This window comes from Diadema antillarum, unplaced genomic scaffold (assembly GCF_040938485.1).
Source record: "Diadema antillarum isolate AM-2024a unplaced genomic scaffold, OU_Dant_1.0 scf00000035, whole genome shotgun sequence".
Lineage (NCBI taxonomy): Eukaryota > Metazoa > Echinodermata > Echinoidea > Diadematoida > Diadematidae > Diadema > Diadema antillarum.
In genome coordinates this window covers 2,764,546-2,788,776 of record NW_027270924.1, presented here as the reverse complement: position 1 = coordinate 2,788,776, position 24,231 = coordinate 2,764,546, and the positions used below count along the sequence as shown (strand labels likewise).

Below are 24,231 nucleotides of genomic sequence, written 5' to 3'. Positions count from 1 at the left end.
AAGGATAACATAATTCTAATGCCCTCCCCCCCCCCCCCCCCCCCTTTCCTCATGCTCTCCTTCAGACATAATGGTTAGTTGAAACTCTGGATGCAGAATGAGCTGGCTAATGGATGGGAAAGAATTCAATCAGCTTTTAGTATTAAAAACCTGTCTAAATTGTGCAGTTACAGAGAAAATGGAAGAATATTTCAGGTTGGAAAAAGTCAATGGCCTTCTATAGGTCTCTCAACTGTAAAAAAGTACTGCCCTGAGTCTTTAATGGGCTTCTCTTGATAAGCTAAGAGACTTTGAATATAAATAGCAGTGACCTTCCTTGAACGTTCATTAAGAGTTCCTGTTGCCAGGCAACACATTTCTGCAAAATGCAGAGATCTGATGAGGAAGTGAGCGTGTTAGGTTGTGGTGATTGAAGCCGAGGCAAGGTTACAGGAGGAGCGAGAACTGACCAAGGAAGTAAAACCTGGATTGAATTTCAGTCGACTCTTACCAAATGCAGGCACAAGCTTATACATGGACAAGCTGTTGTGATGCAGAGAAATGCGTATAACGCAAAGTTTGTTCATAAAGCAATTCAAAATTCAAAGTCCTCTTGAATGACAAATGATTACTTGTCATTTAGACCATCAGCGTGGTTTTCAGCAAAATTTTACACTGTGTTGAATGGATTTAGACAAACTGAAATAACTTTTTTTCTTGACATAAATCAATTACTAGTGCTATTCATGTTTGAAAAAGAAGAATTTCAATGGAGCAGTAAAGAAGGTGTAAATATCATGGAACTATTGTATAGGCCTACATTTTGACCGTGATACCGTGCACCAAATTCCGCCGAAGAAAGAATACTTTTTACAAACCACAAATATTTGTAGTAGGAAGTCCCTGTAGTTCTACTTGTACATTTACATGATATGTTAGCTCAATGTCACTTCAAGAAGGAACCTGGCAGATAATCAATTTTCATCTTCGTATTCCCTTTCACTTAAAGGGGATAATCAAACATGGTTGTCCCGATGGCAATGCTTCTCTGATGCCATTCCCTTTGCATAATTGGTGGTTTCTTTTACCCCTGTAGGTGATTTAAAGGGGGGGGGGGATGTAATCTCTTAGTTATACCTGCCTCTGTGTTTTTGTTTGTGGCCTCTGATCTGGAAGCAACATTGCACACAAAAATCTTAAGGGCAAGATATGAATAGCTGTCAGTGCACAGTGATGACATATTATATTGACATATATTTCATCATCATAGGCCATTGAACTTGCCAAGATGACAAGTAAAAATAGGAGTAGGATAATTAACAAGAATGGGATGATTAGTCATGGAGATGCAAAAAAACAGGTGGAATTTTTTTACAAATTGTGCAAAGTTGGTAATATCCAAAGAGAGGCGGGGTTGCGCCTTGAGCCCTGTTGATTGATGCTGGGGGATTAAGAACAAGGAAGACAAATGATTAGGAAACGCGGAGGGCTTCCCTCTACCATTATGCCCACATCCATTTGGGTCACAATCAGTCTGCTGCATGAAGTTGCTCAACACAGCCTCATGGTATTATTGCGTTGCACGATCGTGGTAGCAACACGTTTTCTGCTTAGCTGTAGAATTTTCACAAGGAAATTTGGGATAGGGCTTGATAATGTCCTTACCTGCTGATTCAATGGTCGCATTGCCCCTTTTTTGTGATAGTGATAGTAGAGGTGACATGGCAGAGTGATTCATTGCCACATTTCACCCTTTAGGCCATTCTCACTATGTATGTTTAGGTTCAGATGATGCCTATCTGTACAAGTGTGTTATGTTCTAGCTTGTATGTGTAGTGCAAGGTTTTCAGCCCGCACAAAGTTTTTCTTTCATTCTTATCATCACAGAGGGTTCAAATGGCTTTTCGGATATCTCACCTCGTGGTAGCCATGGCTTAGAGGGACTCTTGGAAGGAGATGTCTTCTCACCGGAACCTGTGAGAAGCACCTTTCTGACCAACAGTAGTCCTGGCAACGACTACGATCTTGACTTCAAGGGACAGGAGAGCGCACGGTCAGTCTCTGGGGAGGAAGAGGATGATGAGGTGACCTCGCTGACTCCCCGGAGGAAGATAGTTGGTAACGGATTCGAGAGACCGATCCATCGGCAGTCTCTGCAGGAGTTTGAGAACCTAGAGAGGCTTCTGAAGGAACAGTCCCAGGGATCCGCTGATGGTGAGGACATGAAAGGCAGATCCTTTCCCGGAGAAAAGGCGGGCTTCCGACAAGACTATGATGGCGACTCCAGAAATGGCAACATGACTGATCAATCAGACGACATCTTCAAACGGGGTCACAATGAGTCATTAGAAGATGGAACAGAATTTGATGGCATGCTGAATGGGGACGCTCACCGGTACGGAGATGACGACATGATGAAATACATGGAGGCAACACCTCGAGACCACCCTGATGTCGCATATCACCCAGGAGGCAGACCATATGACATCATGGATAATCTGTACGACAATGACTCCCTGGAAGGATACAACGGTGATGCTGCTGCGGAGAATTGCCCGTATCTGCCGTCGTCGCAGCAAGACGACTTCTTCAGTCTGAGCCAGGAGAAGATGCCGGAGCAGCTGTCCCACCTGGAGTCCGAGGACGGATCTGATCTGTTCTCACGCAGCGGTGAAAACACCCTGAAGAAGCGTGAGAGCCTGACCGCTGTCATCCAGGCTGCAGCCTTCAACGTGGAGACATTCGGTGCAGGGGATAGCCCCGAGGGGAGAGCCAACTCCAGCGGTGGAGACATAGAGCACTTCAAACCAATTGCTACCTCAGTCCGTCGTCCAAGCCGGCCGCTAACTGCAGCTCAGCTCAAGGACAGGAAATCACCGGAACAAGTCATGTCAGATGATCAACTTTCTCTGCGTAGTAGGGAGAGCGATAGGAGAAGTGGTAGTTTGAAATCGGGTAGGACTATATCATCTCCTGCTCCGTCGCAGCGGTCAGTATTATCAAGTAGGCGAAGTAGTCGATCAAGTGTGAAGAGTCATAATGGTAGAAGTGAGCAAAGTTTCGTAGAAAGTGCCGGGGCAGCCACTCCAAGATCGAGCACTCCGGGGGATGGTACTCTGGTGAATGGAGACTTGGAACTCAGCCCTTCCCCCGTAAAGCCCGCTGGGTCATCTCGGGGAGACATAGTTCCCAAATTACGGCTGGATGACATGACGGGTCACAGCGAAATGAGCGACATGTCGGAGATCAGCAAACTGGACCGGACAGCCAGGTCACGGCTCATGAGCGACGAATTCGTAGACCAGCTCCAGAGGGAATACGATGAACTCCTACAGAAATACGCCCAAGCAGAAAACACCATTGACCAGCTGCGCCTGGGTGCAAAGGTCAATCTGCAATACAATGGTCCTCCAGCCGGCCAATCAGACAGGAATGCACTAGCATTGGGGAGGCATGCACATGAATTCCATTTGTCTCAAGGGCAGAGGGCCGTTCTATCCAACAATCAAGGAGGGTGAGTTTTTTAGCAATACTCTATCTCTTTGAAATTATCAGGAATAAACCAAAGTGCTTCTTCACCACTAGAATCTCCTTCTTTACAAGTGGAGATCAAATGCTTTCGTATCATCCCCTCCCTATACCCATTACAATTCCTTAGAAGCAATTGTGAATTTAGCTCTACATTTTGGCATCTCACTGTGACTTTTCATTTTAAGAAACTGGTATGGTGTTGGGTTCTTCTGCTACTCGCTTCCAAAGCACAAAATATCCCTATACTTCTTGCTGCATAATGCAAACATTATTTTGGGCATAGAGATGTTGAGAGGGGAAGTTTTATGTGTTGCTTGCACACACATGCATTTTGAAAAACTTCAGTTTTAATGACATTTTAAAAGGTTTAAATAACACCACTCAAACTTCTTCATGACGTAATATGCATACTATATCATGATATTCCACTGTACAGTATTGTAAACCTTTAATAGTAAACTTTGGGGAAAAAATTGAAGACCAAATCGGTGCACTAACGTGTTCCTACTCTATATTTAGCTGACATTATACAATGTATTTCATATCAGAATGCGTCGTTCAAATTGATCATAACTAGTGCTTGTGTCAAATAGTATCTCGTAGCATCAGTTATAAGTTTATATATTAACTGTTAATATGAATGGATGGTTTACATGGGCATTATAAACCCAACATTTTCTCACCTTTTGAATTTTTCGTCAGAAGTTGGTAGGCAAGCTACCCTAAAATATTTGGAGAAAAACCTTATTGCTATGAATGGATGTGAAAACTCTGTGAATGGTTGTTTTGTTTTGTTTTGTTTTGGGTTTTTCCAGTTTTTGCCATTGTACAGACTGATTCACCTCTCACGAGTGAAAATTCTACTTTTGTCATGTAAATCTTTCCCTTTGGGCACATACATTAAATTTTTTTCTATTTATTTTACTGGTTACCACTGTCCACGCAATGCACCAAAAGTTGAGTGGGGAAGGGGGGCCTCTTAACAAAAGACCCAAAAGTTTATAAGATTTGATACATGGAAATTTTGTGTACATGTGTTTTCCGTGAAATGATGATCTATTTCCCTCCTCTTACTGTACATTTATTCAAAATCTCTGTGCGCAGACTGCAGCACACCCCTTCAGGGAGTAGAACAAACCTGGTGCATGCCACATCAAGCCTGAGCCTGGGAGGTTCCATTACTCCCACTAGGGATAATCCTGGGGGTGTGCCTCCAGGGAATCCTGCAGAGGGGAAACTTCTAGCCCTCCAATTCCAAGCCCAGGGCCAGAGAGACAGAGTGAGTGGAAGACACCGATGATATGAAACTTTGAAGTGTTTGCATGTTTACGAGGGGAATTTTGATGACTGCAATAAGTAAATATTGAGCTAAGATCAATCAGATACACTCTGTGATTGATCCTCACAATTGGAATTATAGCAAGAAGACATACAATGTTCCCTTCTTAGTGTGTTGTTAAGTTTTGGGGAAATATGATATGCAATGACACTCAACATTGGGGATGAATTGCATAGACTTTGTATTGATGTGTCATGTGACAGTGGTAAAATATCTCCACATTGAGTTTTGAAGTGTGCAGTGTGCATTGTCTGGAGCGAGGTCTTGTAGTACTTCCATGTGTTGTTCTGGTTGTTTTGTCACAAATTGCCTCAAGATAAACTGCCCTGTGACTCACACAAAAGATACACCTGTGCATCAGGTGGCTATGAGGACAACAGGTGCATTCCCTTTATGGAGAACTGTAAATTGCTTTGTAATGTAAATACCCACAGTCTGGCATTTCTGGCATGTGATGTTAAATCATTGTTTTCTGGTGCACTACAATCCGTTTGTGATATTGACTTTGTTGGAATGTATTTACATGGAGATGATTAGTGTATCAAAGGAAGATCTTAATTTGGACAAGGGTGACCTTAACTTTAAAACTTGTTTGTAGATGATGTTTCTTCAAACCAATTTGCCAGTCGAAGCTGGGTGTGAGGTACAGACATTCAAACTGTCATGCCATATCAATGTATTCCATGATAAAACTATCCAGAGGTGCTTGTGATAAAAGAGACAAATCTGTTGACAATGTACATTGTATATGATTACTGTGATTTTTCATGGCCACACAACATTCATTTTATGTTGTATATCTTGGGATGACCAGGTTTGGAGCTGAAAAGAAAGGAATTGTAGAGTGAAGTTTTTGACAGAAATAATTTATTTCATATTCATATTCATATTCACATATTGGAATTGGAGGTGACTGTGTGTGGTGCCTGGTGGTCACCAACTCGAACTCAATCTAATGTAAAACATGATATATTTGCGGCATGAATTTTTCGCGAATTGGAGCCGACAGCCTTTTTCGTTGCATGAAATTTTCGCGAAGTGCCACTGGCGTCTGAATGCATATAATGTAAACATGGACTTTCGCGTGCATTTTAATTTTGCGAATCTTGGCGCTCGCGAAATTCGCGAAATTAATGTGCACGCGAAAATTCCTTGTTTTACAGTAACTCTAGACTCTTTTGTGTTTGAATAGCAGTCTTGCTTTCTTCTAGTTTATAACTCCATAGAGGCTGTACAACTTATTTCAACGTCACACCGTCCTTTTTGTCATTTGTCAGAACTTTGTTGTTAGGCACATCACCATGATACTTGAAAATAGACATACCACACCTCTGGGTACCAGCACAATTTTCAGTTTTGGTATTTGGTAACTCTTCAAAGGACTCTGCATCTAGCTGTGTATCCAGTTGAAGAGCAGCGTATATAATATTATTTCATGGTACATACTGCAGGCTGCTCAGAATACATCTTATTTGTTGTGAATCTGCCATTAAAGAGGAATTTCAGTCCAGTTATGAGTTGGTCTAATAAAAAAAGAGTAAAATATTGTGAGTACAAGAGTGAAAATTTGATCAAAATAGGATAAGAATTAGGGAAGTTACATTGTACAACTATGAAATAGTGAAATTTGTGAAATAGTGAACTGTTCTAGTACAGTTGATATGAATATGTAAATGAGTGAGCTGATGATGTCATCACCTCACAATTTTCCATTGATCGTGTACAAAACAGGCCAAAAAATTCGATGTTTATGTTATCAAAGTGTAAAACATAATGTCATTCCTGGTTGAATAATTCGGAATAATGACTAGTGAGATACATCAGGATTTGAGACTGGGGCATAATCGCATTTGAATGCAAAACTAAAAATTTCAAAATTTTATACAGAACATAAGTATACAGTATGGCAAGTTGTGGGGAGATGACATCATCGCATCACTATTTGCATATATTCATATTGTCTGTTCAAGAACTGTTTCGTGCAAAACTTCAAAATGTCATAACTTGCTTATTTTTCATCTGATTTTGATAAAACTTTCCTTGTTTTGCCAAGAAATTTTATTTTGTCTTTTCAGACTAACTTTTAAACTGCACTGAAATTTCCCTTTAGAGGGACGGTATAGTTTTGGTTAGGATGGAGATTCAGATTTTAACTTTTTGGGAGATGATTAGAAACCACTTATAAAAAATATCAAAGAGCATACAATTCTAAGAGGAAGTGAAAGTTTGTGATTTGATGAAAATTGGTTTTTAAATGACTGACATATCTTAAAACAAAGTGGTCCTAATAAAAAATGGGTCCCACCTTTTATGAGAACCACTTTGTTTTGCTTTGTTATTTGATATCTCAGCCATTTCAAAACCTATTTTTATCAGATAAATGTTTAGATCCTCTTAGAATTGTATTCTCTCTAATACTTTAACCATAAAAAGACAGGGGAGAGGGGGCATCATGCCCCCCTCCCCTTTTCCAGAAATTTTGTGATAACTTCCAGAATTGAAGTTAAGGATCAGCGTCTGAACTTAACTTTTATTGTTCCTCATCCCAATCCTTATGAATTCTGAAACTCTGTACCCAGTATAACCAGTTAATAGTTGGTTTTTTAGTCTTTATTTCAGTTTTATTTTCCAAATATATATATCATAAAATTACAATTTGTAATTGTTAACAAATGTAAAAGTCTGAAAATCATGCGGAGGCCTCCTTTAACTAATGTATCCCAGGTGGACTCCTTTGAGATTCTGCTGCGAGAGAACCACCTCCCTCCATCCGACCAACAGAGGGGGCTAGAGGGACTGAAGAGCGGCCAATCACAGCTTGAGTCCAACTACATGCAAGCCAAGGAGGAGCACAGCACCAAGGTCAGACTGGAGGGGCTTGGAGGGCAGCAGGCGACCTTTGACCCCGAGAGGTCGCTGGAGGGTCAAATCTTCCAGCTAGGAATGCGACTGGATGATATCCAGGAGACAGTGGAGGTATGTGAATTGGCATTTGTAGCATGGCGTGAAGAGAGAAAAAGAGAGGGGGTGAACAGTCAGTCCGCAGCGTGTGCGATAATGAGGCACGAACGACAATTTTATTCAGAATCACGTTTACGCAGTTTGTGCCCTTGAGACTGACGAGATTTCGCGATACTTTGCGAGAGTTTTTGCAGAGGTCGCAATAACAACTTTCATAGCTTTCACAGTGCATTGTTTGACCCAGGATGGTTGGGTAAGTTATAGAGCTGATTATGCTCATTAATTTGATACCTAATTTCCCTATTTTTGATGTCAATATAGTAGTCCATTTTAGCATCAAAGTAAACGATTATTTTGCCAATGTTCAAGAAGCTTTTAGATCATAGTTTGATGTTTTGCTAGTTCCTGACTGGTATTGAAAATAGATCTCCGTAATTTCTTCGATTTCACAATCGTGAAACTTGAGCGAGTATGATCAATTAAAAAACGAAGAGGGGCACCATTTTTAAGGTTGTGAATTTTCCTGTTGAAAACAAGGCAAATTATGTTTTCTTACTGGAAGTGGGGTAGTGAATGAACACGCGTGGAATGTGTTGTTGATACCCAGACAATGGTCGTGGACAATGGCCAGGATTGGAATGTTTCATGAGGAATTCCACTATCGCAGCTAGTCTTTGTTCATTCTGAAATGTGGTGTGTGCAAGCACATGGAAACATGTGCTTACTTCTTTCATGTGCATGCATTTCACCCTGTGTCAAGAATTCAGACTAGCAGTGCTCGGGGCAATCCACATGAATAATTGATTAAGCATTCATGTGCCTTGCAGCAGAGCTCGGGACAGGTGGCAGCCAGGTCCATTGTTCAGGGTCATTGTAAGTGCACACTCACATACACATCATTGGTTCCTGTGTAAAGTTCAAGTTTTGTACAGAGAGTGAAAATTCGATCACAATCTGGAACCTAACATTTAAAACTCACAGCATTGAGTCAGCAGCCAATGGATACTACGCAATGCGACACGCCGCGTCTTGCGACAGATTTCGACCAATCACAGACCCGGAATTCCGGTGCGAATGCGAGGATAATCTTTTTAAACTCGACGCTAGACATGTCTCTGAATTTTGCTAGTTCCTGACCCGTATTGAAATGAAGATGGGAAAACGTGCCCTTATTGTGATACTATATACCTTAGCGGACATAGTCTTCACCATATTTTAGAGGGGCATGAAAAATTTCAGGTTAATTTTTTGGCCTCAAACGTGAAGGAATATTTTTGAATACAATACCGAACTTCGAGAGGGATTTTTATATTCTTTATTCTTCTTTTCCGTTTATTTTGATCATGAGCATATTTGCTTATGTTTTCTCTTTCAGTCGATACTAAAAGTGTCGAAAACTGACGAGAAATACTCGTTCTACACGGATTTATTCATGACCATGTATCTGCTCATTACGTATGCAAGCACCGCTCAGCCGTGCATACGACTTGAATAAATACGTGCGTTTTCGCTCACGCTGCGGACTGACTGTGAAAGTTATAATATTGTTTCACAAAACTTCCAAATCATCAAAAGCACAGTGGCTCATGCACCAAAATATCAAGTATCTTGAGAACAGTGGTCTGCAGAGGAAGACTAATGCTAACCAAGTATCCACTCTTCTCAGGGAACATACACTGTACACTCCTGTTTTTATAAGCTGTCATTTGAGGCCCCATTTTTATAAATGAAAAAGATGTTGAATAGCAAGTCTTGCGAAGATACCTGTCCACAGCAACTTCCCCCAGCAACAGCCAATCAGGAAGCTGGATTCATGTCGCTTCCATGACATATTCCATCCCAGCAAGAGTTGCCATCATAGCAATTATTTATGAAATGGGGCCCTGATGGGGTGCCATGATGTGACCTGTGGTATGGTGATTGTGCTATCCATCTGCTATTTTTCTTCCCTTGTGGCATGTGCTAGTCTAGTACAACCAGACTCCACTCTTAGCAATCACTGACTCTTCCTGAACTCAAAGACAACATGACTCAATACAAGTTTGGATTCCCATAAATAGACAAAATCCTACAGTGTAGAATCGACACAAAGATACAAACAGCATTGATCATTTGTTGTAATGGTATTTCCTTTTTCCTCTGATTATGTGTTGCCTTGTGGAAATTTGTGTTGCCCTGTTTACAGCTCGCCCTTTTATTTACCATTCATGGACTTTTTGTTCTAATTCAGTCTTTTAACTTTGAAATGAAGTAGAAAATCTGCTTGATGCTGTGTTCCATACCTTTTCACTGTGTGCTTTGACAGTTTCTACTTATGAGAGCTATAATGCAAATTATACAGAAAAAGTAGCTTTAGTTTTTACAGTATTTTTCCCTTTTTTTCATTGTGATGATTTCTCTTTTACTTTTTTTAGCAACATTTCCAACAATGAAATAAACTTGTATGTGTGTGTGCTTGTGCATGTGTGTGTGTGATTGCTATTGCTTTGTGCACTTTAGTCAAACTTTAACACATCATTCGTGCCTGATCCTTGCTATTGAGAGTTATCGTGAACACTGCTAATGATGTTTTTCAATCTCTCTTTCTGTGTATTTGCTATCATCAGGGGAACTTGCGAAACAACCCTCCTGAGCCACCAACCCCCTCACGGAGGACCCCTGATGTTGCCATGACAACAAATGATGCTGCTCCCCATAAAGGCAGTGATGTGGAAAGACAGGCTGAAGCCACAGGAGTGCAATCATTACCTGAAGGAGACTACTCCCTGCTTTTAGCCAAGTTAGTTGCCTTCGATTACATTTTTAATGGTCCACAAAAATGTTATGTGCAGGCAATCATGGACATAAAGAAGCAAATAAGAGAGAGAGAGAGAGAGAGAGAGAGGGAGAGAGAGAGGAAAAAAAAGGGGCCTTATTACATGTAGTAAGCTAAAATACATAATACCTAACTTTACCTGATACTGTAAAACCACAAAAATTTGTGGCATTAAATTTTCACGAATTGACGAGGGACATTCAATGCATTGTGTACACAAAACCTTCACGTGCATTCAACTTTTGCAAATCTTGGCACAAGTATAAACAGTTCATTTACATGGCTTGTATAGCTTTTGTGTCTGTGTCTGTTTTTATTATCAACCTTTAATCTTTAATTCTAATGTGTTTTAAAAAAAGTGCTCATGAATGAAAAATTTCTGTTGATTTTGTCCAAATTTTGTAAAGATTTTGTTATGGTGCACAGAATTACTAGTTTAGCTGCTTCAGTCCATGAATTGTTTGAATGGAAATTAATGAGTACCTCTGGAAAAAGAAAAGTTTGGTGGATGTGTTTGTGGATGTGAGTGTAATTTTATGCAAAGTTTTTCAAGTTACAAAATAATTGATTCATGATGTCCTCCTTTTTTCATGTAGATATGAGGCTCTGAAGCAGTTGCCACCGCATCCAGAAAGAGACAGAGAAATTCAAGAGCTTGTGAAGGTAATAATATCTGTTTCAAGACACTGCTGATGTATTAATCGTTATCATGATTATTATTATTGTTTTTGCTTCTAATGATGACTCTATGCAAACTTTGATGTAATTTCCCCACTAGAATTGCACTGCTTGTTGACTCTTTCCTCAGTGTGTACAAATTTTAAATGTTAAAACTGATATTATGATTCAGTTTATGTACAAATGGTCTTTTACAGAGTCTTCAAAACATACCAAACTTTGCTGTCGATGGAGATCACGTCAGTGAACCTCCTGCAACAAATGGTGCTGGTTTCTATGGCAACCAAGCTAACAACGATGCAGATGAGGAGATTGCCCTGGACGAGGCAGTCGATGACCACGATGGTGATGTAGATGGATCCTCGACGCATTCCTCGCCGTTTCGAGAAACAACCTCACCTGACGTCTTCAGACCAAGAGGTAAATAAATTTTTCAGTCATACAGAGAACAGAATTGACATCAAGATATCAAAATTTCATGGTCACATGACTTCTGTAAAATTATGAAGAATATATGTGGTTAAGGACGAGGTAGAATCAATTACAGGAGACCGTGTAATGGTGATTTCTCCTCCGTGATTAAAGATCCTTCAAAGTATACAGGTATCCAACCTCTATTGTTTTGTGTTTCTTTCCTTATTCAGACCCAAGTATTCATATGTGTTTCGAGTATTCTATCTTTATTTTTTTTTCAAGGAAGGAGGAGCTCTCTCCAACCTTGTATTTCTGTTTTTGTGGACACCTGCTAATGCTTAGGAGATGAATGAAAAGTGCTGTTTTCTGCAATATCTTATTTAGATTTTTATTTAGATTTTTAATTAGATCTCTGTGTTGGCAGGTAAGCAATGGTCTCAGGATCATTCACAAAGTTTTTATTGATCTACACACTGGTCATCCCTTTAGCTCTGAGAGGGTTGCATGGAAAACTGTTTCAAAATACTTTGCTACATACACTGATGTGATTTACATTACTACTGTAGATCAAATTTTCATCTCGTCTACTCACTTTGTGCAACAGAAATTGACATATTATCAGCATAGTAGAAGTGTTTTTGTTGATGGTTTGTTGTAATCCTTGTCTCTGTTGCTTTGCCTACAGGGAGTGGCCACCACGTCCTTCCTAAATGGCAGCCACCGGAAGACGGCAGCGTCTCATCCATGGGGTCACCAGACGTCGACCCCCCATCCTCAGCGGGGACAAGCAGGAAGAAAGGCCTTACAGGAAAGGTGAGTGAGTGGCTGGGAAGGAAAGTACAGTGACTCCACATCTTTCAAAGTATAAATTGCAGTGATTGGTTTTAGAAAAAATTAGATAAGATGAAATAAACAAACAAATAAATAAACAAACAAATAAATAAATAAGTAAATGAAAAAAAAGAAGTGGAAGAATTAATTGTGTGCGCAAACAGATTAACTGTATTATTAGGTGATCCGAGTATCCTCTCGGATCACCTTCTGTATCTGTACGGATTCTTTCTTCTTCTTCTTCTTCTTTCTTTATTTCTCCCCAAAAGTTGTGCAGAGGTTAGCTCAGAAAGTGCTATGCCTATCAAGTTCAAACTTATACCATGTATGTATCGTGTCCCAAAGACGGCAATCGAACTAATATCAAAGTGATCAGTCGACCTTGACGTCACTATGACGTCATTATATGAAAACACATTCTCAATCATATCTCATTAATGGAATGAAGTTTTTCAATGAAATTTACGTCACATTTATTTCAAGTTATGCGCATTCTACTCATATTCTCAAAATTCACATTTTCTCTTAATATGTGCGCGTACGCGCGCGTTGAAATATTTGTATGCTCAAATCGAGCTCAAATTTTTTTTGCACACGTTTCAGACCATTTGGAGCATTTTTTGAAAAATTGAAAAAATCGGACGGACGCGTACGCGCGCGCGCATATACGCACGCACAGCTCATGTGCAATTGAAATTTCCAGTTTTTTCACTTTGATCGGATGTCTGAAATGTTAAGGAATATTTATACCAAGTTTCAAATCAATGCGACTCAATATGACGTCATACGGGCCCGTCAAAGTTGAAATTCCGCGCGCGCGTCAATGGCGATATACAGTGCAACTATGCCAAAAAACTGCTAATTTTAAATTCGATTTTACACGTCAGGATGGACGGTGACCCCCCATTTTCTTTACACATTTTAAAACCTGATGAGTTGTACATGTCATTTCATGGGGTGGCAATGCTGACAAAATGATTAAAAGATAGCAAATTTCTTAATAAAGTAAAAAAAGTAAATTTTCAAAATGACGTCATCAAATTTCAAGTTCATTCGAGCGTATCTCACTAGTCCTTTGTCAATTTTCACCCAGATTTCAGTATGTTGTAGCTTATTCAATGTTCTTTCAAACATGAAATTACCAAATTTTGATTGGATAACGGTATCACCTCGTAAAAATGGATTGAAAGTAACCTAGTCAAATTTGACCAGTTTACGTGTTATCTCTATGGGAGTGCAGTTTTTCTGGAAATGAAAATTGACATGACTATCTTTATCGAGCACTAGCTCACTTACCCTTCGGTAAATTTCTCCCAGATTTTGATATGTTGTAGCTGAGACTTTACGCTACCGTAAGTGTGCCCTTCATTTTTTCATACGATGTCGGGATCACGTCAAAAATTTTGGTTGAATTTCAGGCTTATCTTCGATGTATTGAGATATTTCTTTCTTTCTGCAACTTTCTTTGCAATAACTCAAGAAAAACACGCCCTATCACCCCCATATTCTGCACATGTTTAGTTCATGTCACGTACATTACTTCATAAACTAACAACTACTTGATCGGACACCATCTTGGGTATGTAAATTAGGGTCAAAGGTCATAAGTGTTTCATCTTGTATCTTAGTGAATACATGTCCTATCTTTCCCATATTTTGCAAACACAAAGACCATGTTATAAGGATCATTTCACAAAATAACCACTTTTTACTCAGATGCCATCTTGTCTGTGCAAATTGAGGTCAAAGGTCATATGTACTTCTTCGTTATGACGTGTTATCTCTATGGGAGGGAATTTTTTTAAATGTGAAAATTGACATGATTGTCTTTATCGAGCACTAGCTCACTTACCCTTCGGTGAATTTCTCCCAGATTTTGATATGTTGTAGCTGAGACTTTACGCTACCGTCAGTGTGCCCTTCGTTTTTTCATACGATGTCGGGATCCCGTCAAAAATTTTGGTTGAAATTCAGGCTTATCTTCGATGTATTGAGATATTTCTTTCTTTCTGCAACTTTCTTTGCAATAACTCAAGAAAAACACGCCCTATCACTTCTATATTTCGCACATGTTTAGTTCATGTCACGTACATTATTTCATAAAATAACAACTACTTGATCGGACACCATCTTGGGTATGCAAATTAGGGTCAAAGGTCATAAGTGTTTCATCCTGTATCTTAGTGAATACATGTCCTATCTTTCCCATATTTTGCAAACACAAAGACCATGTTACAAGGATCATTTCACAAAATAACCACTTTTTACTCAGATGCCATCTTGTCTGTCCAAATTTAGGTCAAAGGTCATATGTACTTCTTCGTTATGACGTGTTATCTCTATGGGAGGGAATTTTTTTAAATGTGAATATTGACATGATTGTCTTTATCGAGCACTAGCTCACTTACCCTTCGGTGAATTTCTCCCAGATTTTAATATGTTGTAGCTGAGACTTTGCGCTATCGTTAAATTTATTTTGTTTTTTCATACGATGTCGGGATCACGATAAAAAACTTGGTTGAAATTAAAGCTTATCTTCTATGTATTGAGATATTTCTTTCTTTCTGCAACTTTCTTTGCAATAACTCAAGAAAAACACGCCCTATCACCCCCATATTCTGCACATGTTTAGTTCATGTCACGTACATTACTTCATAAAATAACAACTACTTGATCGGACACCATCTTGGGTATGTAAATTAGGGTCAAAGGTCATAAATGTTTCATCTTGTATCTTGGCGAATACCTGTCCTATCTTTCCCATATTTTGCACACGTATAGACGATGTCGCAAGAATCATTTCACAAAATAACCACTTTTTCCTCAGATGCCATCTTGCGAGTGTAAAGGTGGGTCAAAGGTCATATGTATTTGTTGTATCTTCGTTATCTAGTGTATACGGAATTTGGTACCAAAGATGGCAGATATGACTCCCTTTTCTAAACGAGAATTCAAACATCACACGGCCAACGTTTTTAACAACAGACGAAACCTGTATGGTCATGCCTATTGCGATCAGGACTGGAATCATTGATGAAAAAAAAAAATCGGATCACCTTAATTTGTCAGTAATGACAAATTACAATCTCTAGTTTTTTCTAAGACTTCATATTTTATACTGTCTGTTAGATCTCTCAGCAAAGTCAGTACAATGTTAGATCTAGAGAAGGAAAGTGCATGCCCTAAAGGTGTGGATTTGGAAAATGTTCCTCATGCAGTCATCATAATTTTCACCATATCTTCACTACCTGAAATCTAAAAGCTGGCACCAGAAACAATCTACTCCCGTTATTCATGCTTGTACAAGCACCACAGCCAACCAATCACACACACAGGCATTTTGAACTGAAAAATATTTACTAAAACATTGTCATTCTGGGCTTCCTCTTTTGTATACATGGTTTCCATAGTCGAATCCAGCTAAAAATCTCTGTCAATTTTTGATTTTATAAGATGTACATATACATGATGCTCTTTGTCATGCAACGTATCCATGTATCTCATTCACAATTTAATGGAAGAGTTAGGATTACAAATAACAACCCCACCCCCACGAAAAACAAAACAAAACGAAAACAAACAAACAAATAGGTGGTGTAAGTGTGTACAAACATCAAATCCAACATTTCATAGGCCAGCAGCAAGCAAGCCCAACCCTCCGGTCACCGATCGTCCAACCCAAGGGGTGATGCAGGTGATGGGAGGAGACCTAAGGGCGTGAAGAGCACCCTCGCACCAGCAGAACCAGAAGGTGATAGCGGGTTCATGGGGTCAGAGAGCAGCCGGCAATCGCTGCAGACAAGAGGGTCTGACACGCGACCAAAGAACCGGGCCCAGAGGTGAGTGAAACAAAATATACTGTTGACCTGAGCTACCAACTACCATGTACTGTATACACTGAATATTTTGCGAGTTTTCTATTTGAGCAAATTTAGCAGGCCAGGGGCCGTATTCTGAGAGCTAATTAAGTGTCTGATTAGCACTTAATTACCGAATTGGTATTCTGAGAGCATGATTAAGTAGGGGGTATATCAACTACCATAGCAACAAGCGTTTTGGCGGGAAGGACCTACGCGTTTGCGCGTATCAATGTGCGTGCACCTCTGAGAGGACTTAATCACAGAGTTAATTACGAATCGGTATTCTGAGGGTGTAATTAAGTATGAAAGTTAATGGAAAACTTAATTATACCAAAGAGTGTCATTAACTACTCCGATATCACGCATTACATCGTGTTTTCTCGGCCGCAAAGATGCTTACCGTCTTCGATAACCGAGGAGCGGTTGAATCTTGTTATCATGGTATCCGTAGAATTCAGAGAAAAAAAGAAATATAGTCGATCTTCGGGGAATTTTGTCATTTTATGTGAGCAAAGAGGTTGAGATCTTCGCGTGCGTAGGTGAGGGGTTGTAATCAAATACCGGAGTGTGCGCACGGAGCTCTTGGGTTGTAATTACAGGGGGCGTGCAGGAGCGCGCATTGAGGGCATATTTGCGCGTGTAATCATCATTCTGGCTTCTAACAATGCGTCTGATTGGATGGAATAACAATTAGATGGGAGGGACCTAAGATAATTACAGGGGACTTAATCATACCTTAATTACGTCCTCAGAATACCGATTTTGCCCATGATTAAGGGCCTATTAACTTCACGACTTAATCACGAAGTTAATTACAGACTTAATTACGACCTCAGAATACCACCCCAGGTGCTATTCACAAAATCAAAGACACGTGAATATAGTGACTCTGATCCCAACATGAATGTGACATACACGTATACATTTCTGTGTTCAGTACAGGACTCCACGATCGCAAATTTAACCACTCACAAAATTGTCGGGAAGTCTCAATTCGAGAAAATTTAGACTTGCTAAATATATGGCGTGTACAGTAGTTTGCTTTACGTCAATATATGTTGTACAAAATATATTAATCTGTATCAAAGATAAGGAATATATGCTTTTGAATTGGAATATATGGTTTTTGAAATTTGAATGTATCATGCATTTTTTATTTGCACATTGTGGATTCCTGTTTCATGTGTTTGTTTATTTGTTTGTTTGTTTGTTTGACAGGTTACCACCTCATTCTGAAGACATTAAAACTGCACCAGCCAGATCAAGTAGATTGCCAGTCAAACAACAGAGGAGGGAGACCCAACCACCCCCAAGGAAGAATGAACCTGTCCCACTGAGGCAACAAGCAGTGCCAGAGGAGGAAGATTCCATTTACTCTGGAGGGAGCAGAATGGCAAGGGACAGGCAGTCCAGGGCCATTCCCACAGACTACCAGAGAAAAGGTGAGCCTGTGTTTGTTTGTTTTCTTGTCTGTCATGCATAGATTCATCAAAGATGGCATGCTTGTAGTAGCTAAAGTGAAATACGAAGAAAAGATGAATTTGTAATTTTTGTAAGAATTTGATTTGAAATAGAGCATGTTGTCCCCAGATCATGTAAATTGTACATATGTTTAGTTAACTAAAATCTTACCTTAAAGGACAAGTTCACCTTCATAAACATAAGGATTGAGAGAATGTAGCAATATTAGTAGACCACATCATTGAAAGTTTGAGGAAAATCGGACAATCCGTTCAAAAGTTATGAATTTTTGAAGTTTTTGTGCAGTAACCGCTGGATGAGAAGACTACTGCAGTCTGTGAATAACTTACATGTCACATGCGTACAACAATATAAGGAAAATATAAAGAGAATTTCACAAAATGTCATGTTTTCAAAAAAGTACACATTCCTCCGACTCGTTTCCGACAAATGTTATGGGTAATATTATTCCCCCTGCCTTTAGAAAGAGGCAAGTCAAGTGCTCTTTTATTATGCGAAAAAAATGAAAATATGTTGAATTTTCTTTACATTTTCTTTATACTGTTGTACGCATATGACTCACAAGCTGTAGTAGTCTCCTCATCCAGCGGTTCCAACACAAAAATTTTAAAAATTCATAACTTTTGCATCGATTGTCCAATTTTCCTCAAACTTTCACTGATGTGTTCTACTAATATTGTTGCATTCGCTCAATCCTTATGTTTATGAAGGTGAACTTGTCCTTTAACAATAACATTCATCATTGCTGCTTGCTGTTGTGTTACATATTGATTGTGCAGATGAACAAACTTCAACTGATCCAAATGATGAAGAAAATTGTTGAGAATTTATTTTCATTGCTTTTAAAGATAGCCATCAATCAAACTCACAAAGATAACCAAAAACTAATTTCTTCTTGCATGGCAACTAAATATATTGTAAATTTTCTTTAAGGTGTAGCCTTCTTGTGCTTCTTGGGTTGAATAAGGATCTCGCTGTCTCTTCCTGAACCAGACATTCTTTCATACAAATCTACTCTTTGTGGTTTGCCTCAGCAGATACGAGACCAGCAGTGACCAAACCACACCCAGCCCCATCACACCGTGAAGCTATAGAGCAGAGGAGCAGAACACTCGCAGCTAGAACACAGCCCACTAGACGCAACTCTCCAAATTCAAGCCTTCCACTAAGCAATCAGTATTTAAGCAGGACTTCCAGTGAACCGTACAATGGGACAGCAATGCCAAAGAGAGCAAGTGATCAAAGAAGCGAGGCTCCATCGAGGAGCGGCAGGTATGATAGGCGGCCGAACTTACCACCAAGTCAGCCGGAATTCGATCGGCGCTCCGATGTGACGAGGAGCAGTGTGAGAAGCGAGGCGCTGAGGGCGTTACAAGATGAGGTTAACCAGCTGAAGGCCAAAGTGGCTGACGCAAGGCGCAATCCAGTACCACCCACCATCCCTGAGGAGGCAAGCCACCTCCACAGGGAGATGAGTCGTAACTATGGCGACGATGCCGATGATGCAGCATCCACGAGAAGCTCCAAGAGTGAGATGCTGCGCATGCTGCAGGAGGAAATAGCTGATCTCAAGGAGCAGCTTGATAACAATGACAGAACCTCTCATGGTGCCGGGATGCCACAGTATGCAACCTCCACACCCCTCAGGGACACCCTCCGTGATGTGCTTCTGGAGCGATATATTCCTAGGAGAGATGAATCAATTGGTGCTTCACCGATACGGACAACCTCTCAGCGGTATCGCTCACCCTTAAAGAGAGACTATTTATCCAGCATTAGGTCACCCCAATTGTCCCACCAAGCAAAGCAAAGTTATTCAAGGACCAGAGGTGCTAACCTGTCGAGGACAAGTCCTCCACCTGTTTTTTCTAGTGAGCAGCATTACCGTACCGCCGCTGAACCGTCACCGATGTATGCCACCAGGACATCTCCCTGCCCGATGTGTGGAGGGTCAGGCATTCACTCACACGAGGATTTCCAGTACCATCCGCAACCGTCAAATTTCAGCCCGGCACCTCCCCAGGTAAATCCAGGAGTGCATGGGTCACCAGCCGTGCAACCAACGTACCAGTACCCCCAGCCATCTACCTTTGTCCCCCAATCTTATCCTGCAGCTGCACCACAAAATGTGTCAGTGGCACCGCCTCATTTATCATCAACACCTCTCGTGCATGGACAGTCCTACGTACATCCACATAGCAACGTTTTTGCACCACCACAAATAGCTACTCAACCACAGGTCAGCACGCAGCAGCAAGGTGGATCTGCATATACACCTGGCAGTGTGCCACAGACTGGAGGCGGGCCTCCACAAGTGAACACTGTGGTACCACCAGAAATTTCATCGCCTGGTCAGCAAGGATATTCTATGTCTAGACCTCTGTGAGTATTTATGTCATATTCCACTGTCAAGTCACTGCATCTTTGTGAATTGTGCAAAGTTAAATTTTGTTGTTGTTTTTTCCTCTCCAAACAAACTGTTTATGCCTCAAGATCAGATGTGATAGATACACTGGGTGATTTCAAGTTCGGTGCTAGTGCTAGTGCTAGTGCTAGCCCCCGAATAACAGCGTTAAATCGAGCTCCAACACCGACGGTCAGATTAACAAGGCGATACCGATCAAAATTATCGATCACCAGCACTAGGTGTTGGAATCACAGCACCGCGAGCTCCGCGAGAATTGCGCGACGAAAAAAGTGATTGCGCGTGATTACAGTCAAATATTAAAAGATGTAGCCAAAATTGCTTAGTTTTAGGGACATAGTGGGGAAGAAATATTAAAATGCCACAAATTTCATCCACTCCCCAAAATACAACTATCTTAATTTTGCTCCCAGGCTCAGGTTTATGAAGCCATGTCGAGAGTGTTCGTGTACGTTACGTGGGCGACCACTGCATTAGCATAGACTTTGCACGTAAAACGTGCATCTATTATGGACGTGAATATGAGTCTCGCACGGCAACGCTAACACCAGCACCGAACTTGAAATGACGAAAATGTTAATCCCTAGGGGCTAGTGTTAGTCAATGGCGAAAAAGCACGTAAATCGCTAACACAGACGGCGGAGCTCGGTTCAGCAGACGACATTCAACACCGAGCCCAGCACCAGCAACCGGAAATACGTCATAATTTTGAGGTCAACTCTTAACACCGACGTGATTTCAAGTTCGGTTTTATCGCCGGTGCTAGTGCTGAGATAGCACTAGCACTAGCACTAGCACCGAACTTGAAATCACCCACTGAATTGTATATTGCTGTTGACTACACAATGCAATCTGGGCCGCATTTTATAGAAAGTTGCCTTCAAGGATTAGGAAAAATGAAATGTGACAATCATTACTGCATTAACAATTCTGTAAATGGAGAATGTGTATGATAAGTGTTTTAATGTAATCGTTTTGGGGCGCAGTATAAAGGAGGTTTCTCTTTGCATTCTGTAATGATTACACCCAACTATGGTGGGATACAAATTGTAGTTCTATGACTGAGTAAGAGAACTCCATTCTGTACATGCCTGAACCCTTGCTCGTGTCATGTCGCTGTCTCATCCCTGCACCAGTGCTAAAGTCACTCTTTTTATCTCATGCCCAATTTCCCCACACAGCCATCCCGAGGCACGTCCCGTGTACCTTATAGAGAAGAAGCAGCGAGGGCGATATTATGTCCGCGATGAAGCGACCAGTGACGGAGAGGGGGGAGAAGAGCTGTACTACCGCAGAACACCGCGCTCCTCCAGAAAGCAAAGCAGACACACGTCACGAACTGCTGTGCACAGCAAGGTACACTTGTACATTGAAGACCTTCGCAAGCGACTCTGATGTAATGATGGAATTTTTTTGAGTGGGGTCCAACAAATTGATGTGGGGAAAACTCTATCAGAAAGCATTTACAAAGATTAACCTGAAAACATTTACACAAAGTGCAAGAAACCATTGGTTGAATATTATGCAGGAAAATTATACTGCCATGAATACACCTGCTAAATGTTCCCATTTGATTAAAAAAATCACATTTCTTAAGAAAGATGAAGCTTCATGTAACCTTGTGTTCCTGTGTTTGTCAACACCTGCAAATAGTGATCTATGGGAGGTGGGTGAAAACTCCTATTTTTGCATTATTTTCTCCCAGTTATTCCTATTTACTGAACTTTAGGGTTTGCAGTTATCCTTTGAATTCACAGTGAAATATCGGCATTATCAAGCTTCCGGACTAGACACATTAAAGTGTTTATTGAGAGGAAATGCATGTAACATTTTATTCGGTTATCAGGACAGCTGTCATAGAAATACTGTTGCCAATTTGCTCGATTGAGTTACATCAGAATCTTGTCCGTTTCCCTTGCCAGGCAAGTGACGTTCCCATGGAGCTGGAGCTGTCACTAGATGACGCTGTTCACATGGCCCAGAGGCTTCAGAAGACCACGCACAGACTCGTGTCTACGGTCAAGCGGGACGTCCAACTCGCAGACTCCTTCAACGCTTCGCCCGCAATATTCCGATGAGAATGTTTACCATAACTGAAATTTTATGACACTTTTGATGCGCCAAACAAGGCATACAAAGCTGTGAATGGCTTTATATCATACAGATATCATAATCATTGCGTACATTTTTTGTGTTCATATACCAAATGTGTGCATTTTACAGTCGTTATTCAACAGGGCAAGCGAACAAAGAAGTGAACATGCAACAGTAGTGCTTTTTTTATATCCTCATGAATTTGTATAGTGTATGTAAAGGGTGTATATTTTATATGGAGAAGAACAAAACAGTTGAGTTGCTATATTCTACACTTCCACAAGGAAGGCAGATATATTTTGGTGCTGAAATAGATTGACTACTCCTTGCGAGCATGTACCTTCTTCCAGTTCTGGACAAAAAAAAAAAAAGTCACTCTCCTTTTTGTCTCGCCCACCGGAGGTGAAGGCGAGACTAAGGGATCCAAATGGCGTCCGTCCGTCGTCCGTCCGTCGTCCGTCGTCTGTCCGTCGTCCGTCGTCCGTCACAAATGTTAAAGTTTACCTGCAAGACTCTCTTATGATGCATAACTTGGCAACTGTTACAGCAATGGCAGCCACACTTGGGTGATAGAAGCACTAGGGGTATCTTCATGTTATGGTGTTGTCAGAGGTCATGTGATGATGTCAAAGGTCATTTGAGGTCATATATTAAAGAGTATGTGCAAGACTCTCTTTTCTATGTTAAAGTTTACCTGCAAGACTCTCTTTTGACAAATAACTTCACATAAGTTGCTTGGATTACAACCTAACTTGGGTCATAGATGCACTGGGGGTACCTTCATGTTATGGTGCTGTTGGAGGTCACAGGATAAGGTCAAAGGTCATTTAAGGTCATACGTTAAAGTTTACTTGCAAGACTCTCTTATCACATGTAACTCGACACATGTTGCTACAATGGCAATCAAACTTTGGTGATGGATGCACTGGGGGTACCTTCATGTTATAGTGCCGTAAGAGGTCACATGATAAGGTCAAAGGTCATTTGAGGTCATACGTTAAAGTTTACTTGCAAGACTCTCTTATCACATGTAACTCAGCACATGTTGCTACAATGGCAATCAAACTTGGGTGATGGTAGATGTCTCTTGGGAAATTGAAGGTAACCACAAGGTCAAAGGTTACAGACAGGGGTCAACGAACTTTTAGGGCCCAATGTTAAGTTTTTAGGGCGCATTTCGTTTATGGCTCATAACTTTTGATCCCTTTGTCCGTTTGTAACCAAACTTGGATGGAAGATGTCCCTTGGGGAGGTGAAGGTCGTCACAAGGTCAAAGGTCACAGACAGGGGTCAACAAACTTTTAGGGCCCAATGTTATGTTTTTAGGGCGTGTTTTGATTTGGCTCATAACTTTTGATCCCTATGTCCGTTTGTGACCAAACTTGGACAGTAGATGTCCCTTGGGGAGTTAAAGGTCATCACAAGGTCAAAGGTCACAGAAAGGGGTCAACAAATTTTTAGGGCCCAATGTTAAGTTTTTATGGTGCGTTTTGATTATGGCTCATTACTTTTGATCCCTTTGTCCGTTTGTGATCAAACTTGGATGGTAAATGTCCCTTAGGGTGTTGAAGGTCACCACAAGGTCAAAGGTCATAAGCAGGTCAATTAACTTCTGGGAGTTATAAAAAATATTAATTCCTTGTACGTGAATGGGCGAGACACAATTTGGCGATTGCCTTGTTTTAAAAGTGATGATACAATTACATTAAGGTTTGCTTACCTTTTGAAAATTTCTCTCAGGAAAGCTTTCATTTGAACTTTCAAAGCAGACATGGATTTCTTCATTCGAGTGGAAAGGGTATACAGCCCACCCCCACCTCCA

The 24,231-nt window shown here is 40.6% G+C and overlaps 1 protein-coding gene across 1 annotated transcript in view; it reads left to right on the top strand.

The window, feature by feature from the left end:
- The window catches only part of LOC139744630 (uncharacterized), a 44,047-nt gene extending 19,849 nt beyond the window's left edge, over positions 1-24,198 (top strand). Inside the window, exons 4-15 of the mRNA XM_071655063.1 lie at positions 1,867-3,493; positions 4,615-4,789; positions 7,574-7,825; positions 10,417-10,589; positions 11,222-11,288; positions 11,501-11,723; positions 12,403-12,530; positions 16,182-16,387; positions 17,627-17,850; positions 18,928-20,272; positions 21,497-21,671; positions 22,238-24,198. Of these exons, the coding sequence (XP_071511164.1) occupies positions 1,867-3,493; positions 4,615-4,789; positions 7,574-7,825; positions 10,417-10,589; positions 11,222-11,288; positions 11,501-11,723; positions 12,403-12,530; positions 16,182-16,387; positions 17,627-17,850; positions 18,928-20,272; positions 21,497-21,671; positions 22,238-22,393 (4,751 nt within the window). The 3' untranslated portion in view covers positions 22,394-24,198. The remainder of the gene's footprint in view (positions 1-1,866; positions 3,494-4,614; positions 4,790-7,573; positions 7,826-10,416; positions 10,590-11,221; positions 11,289-11,500; positions 11,724-12,402; positions 12,531-16,181; positions 16,388-17,626; positions 17,851-18,927; positions 20,273-21,496; positions 21,672-22,237) is intronic.
- The last annotated feature ends 33 nt before the right edge of the window (positions 24,199-24,231 follow it).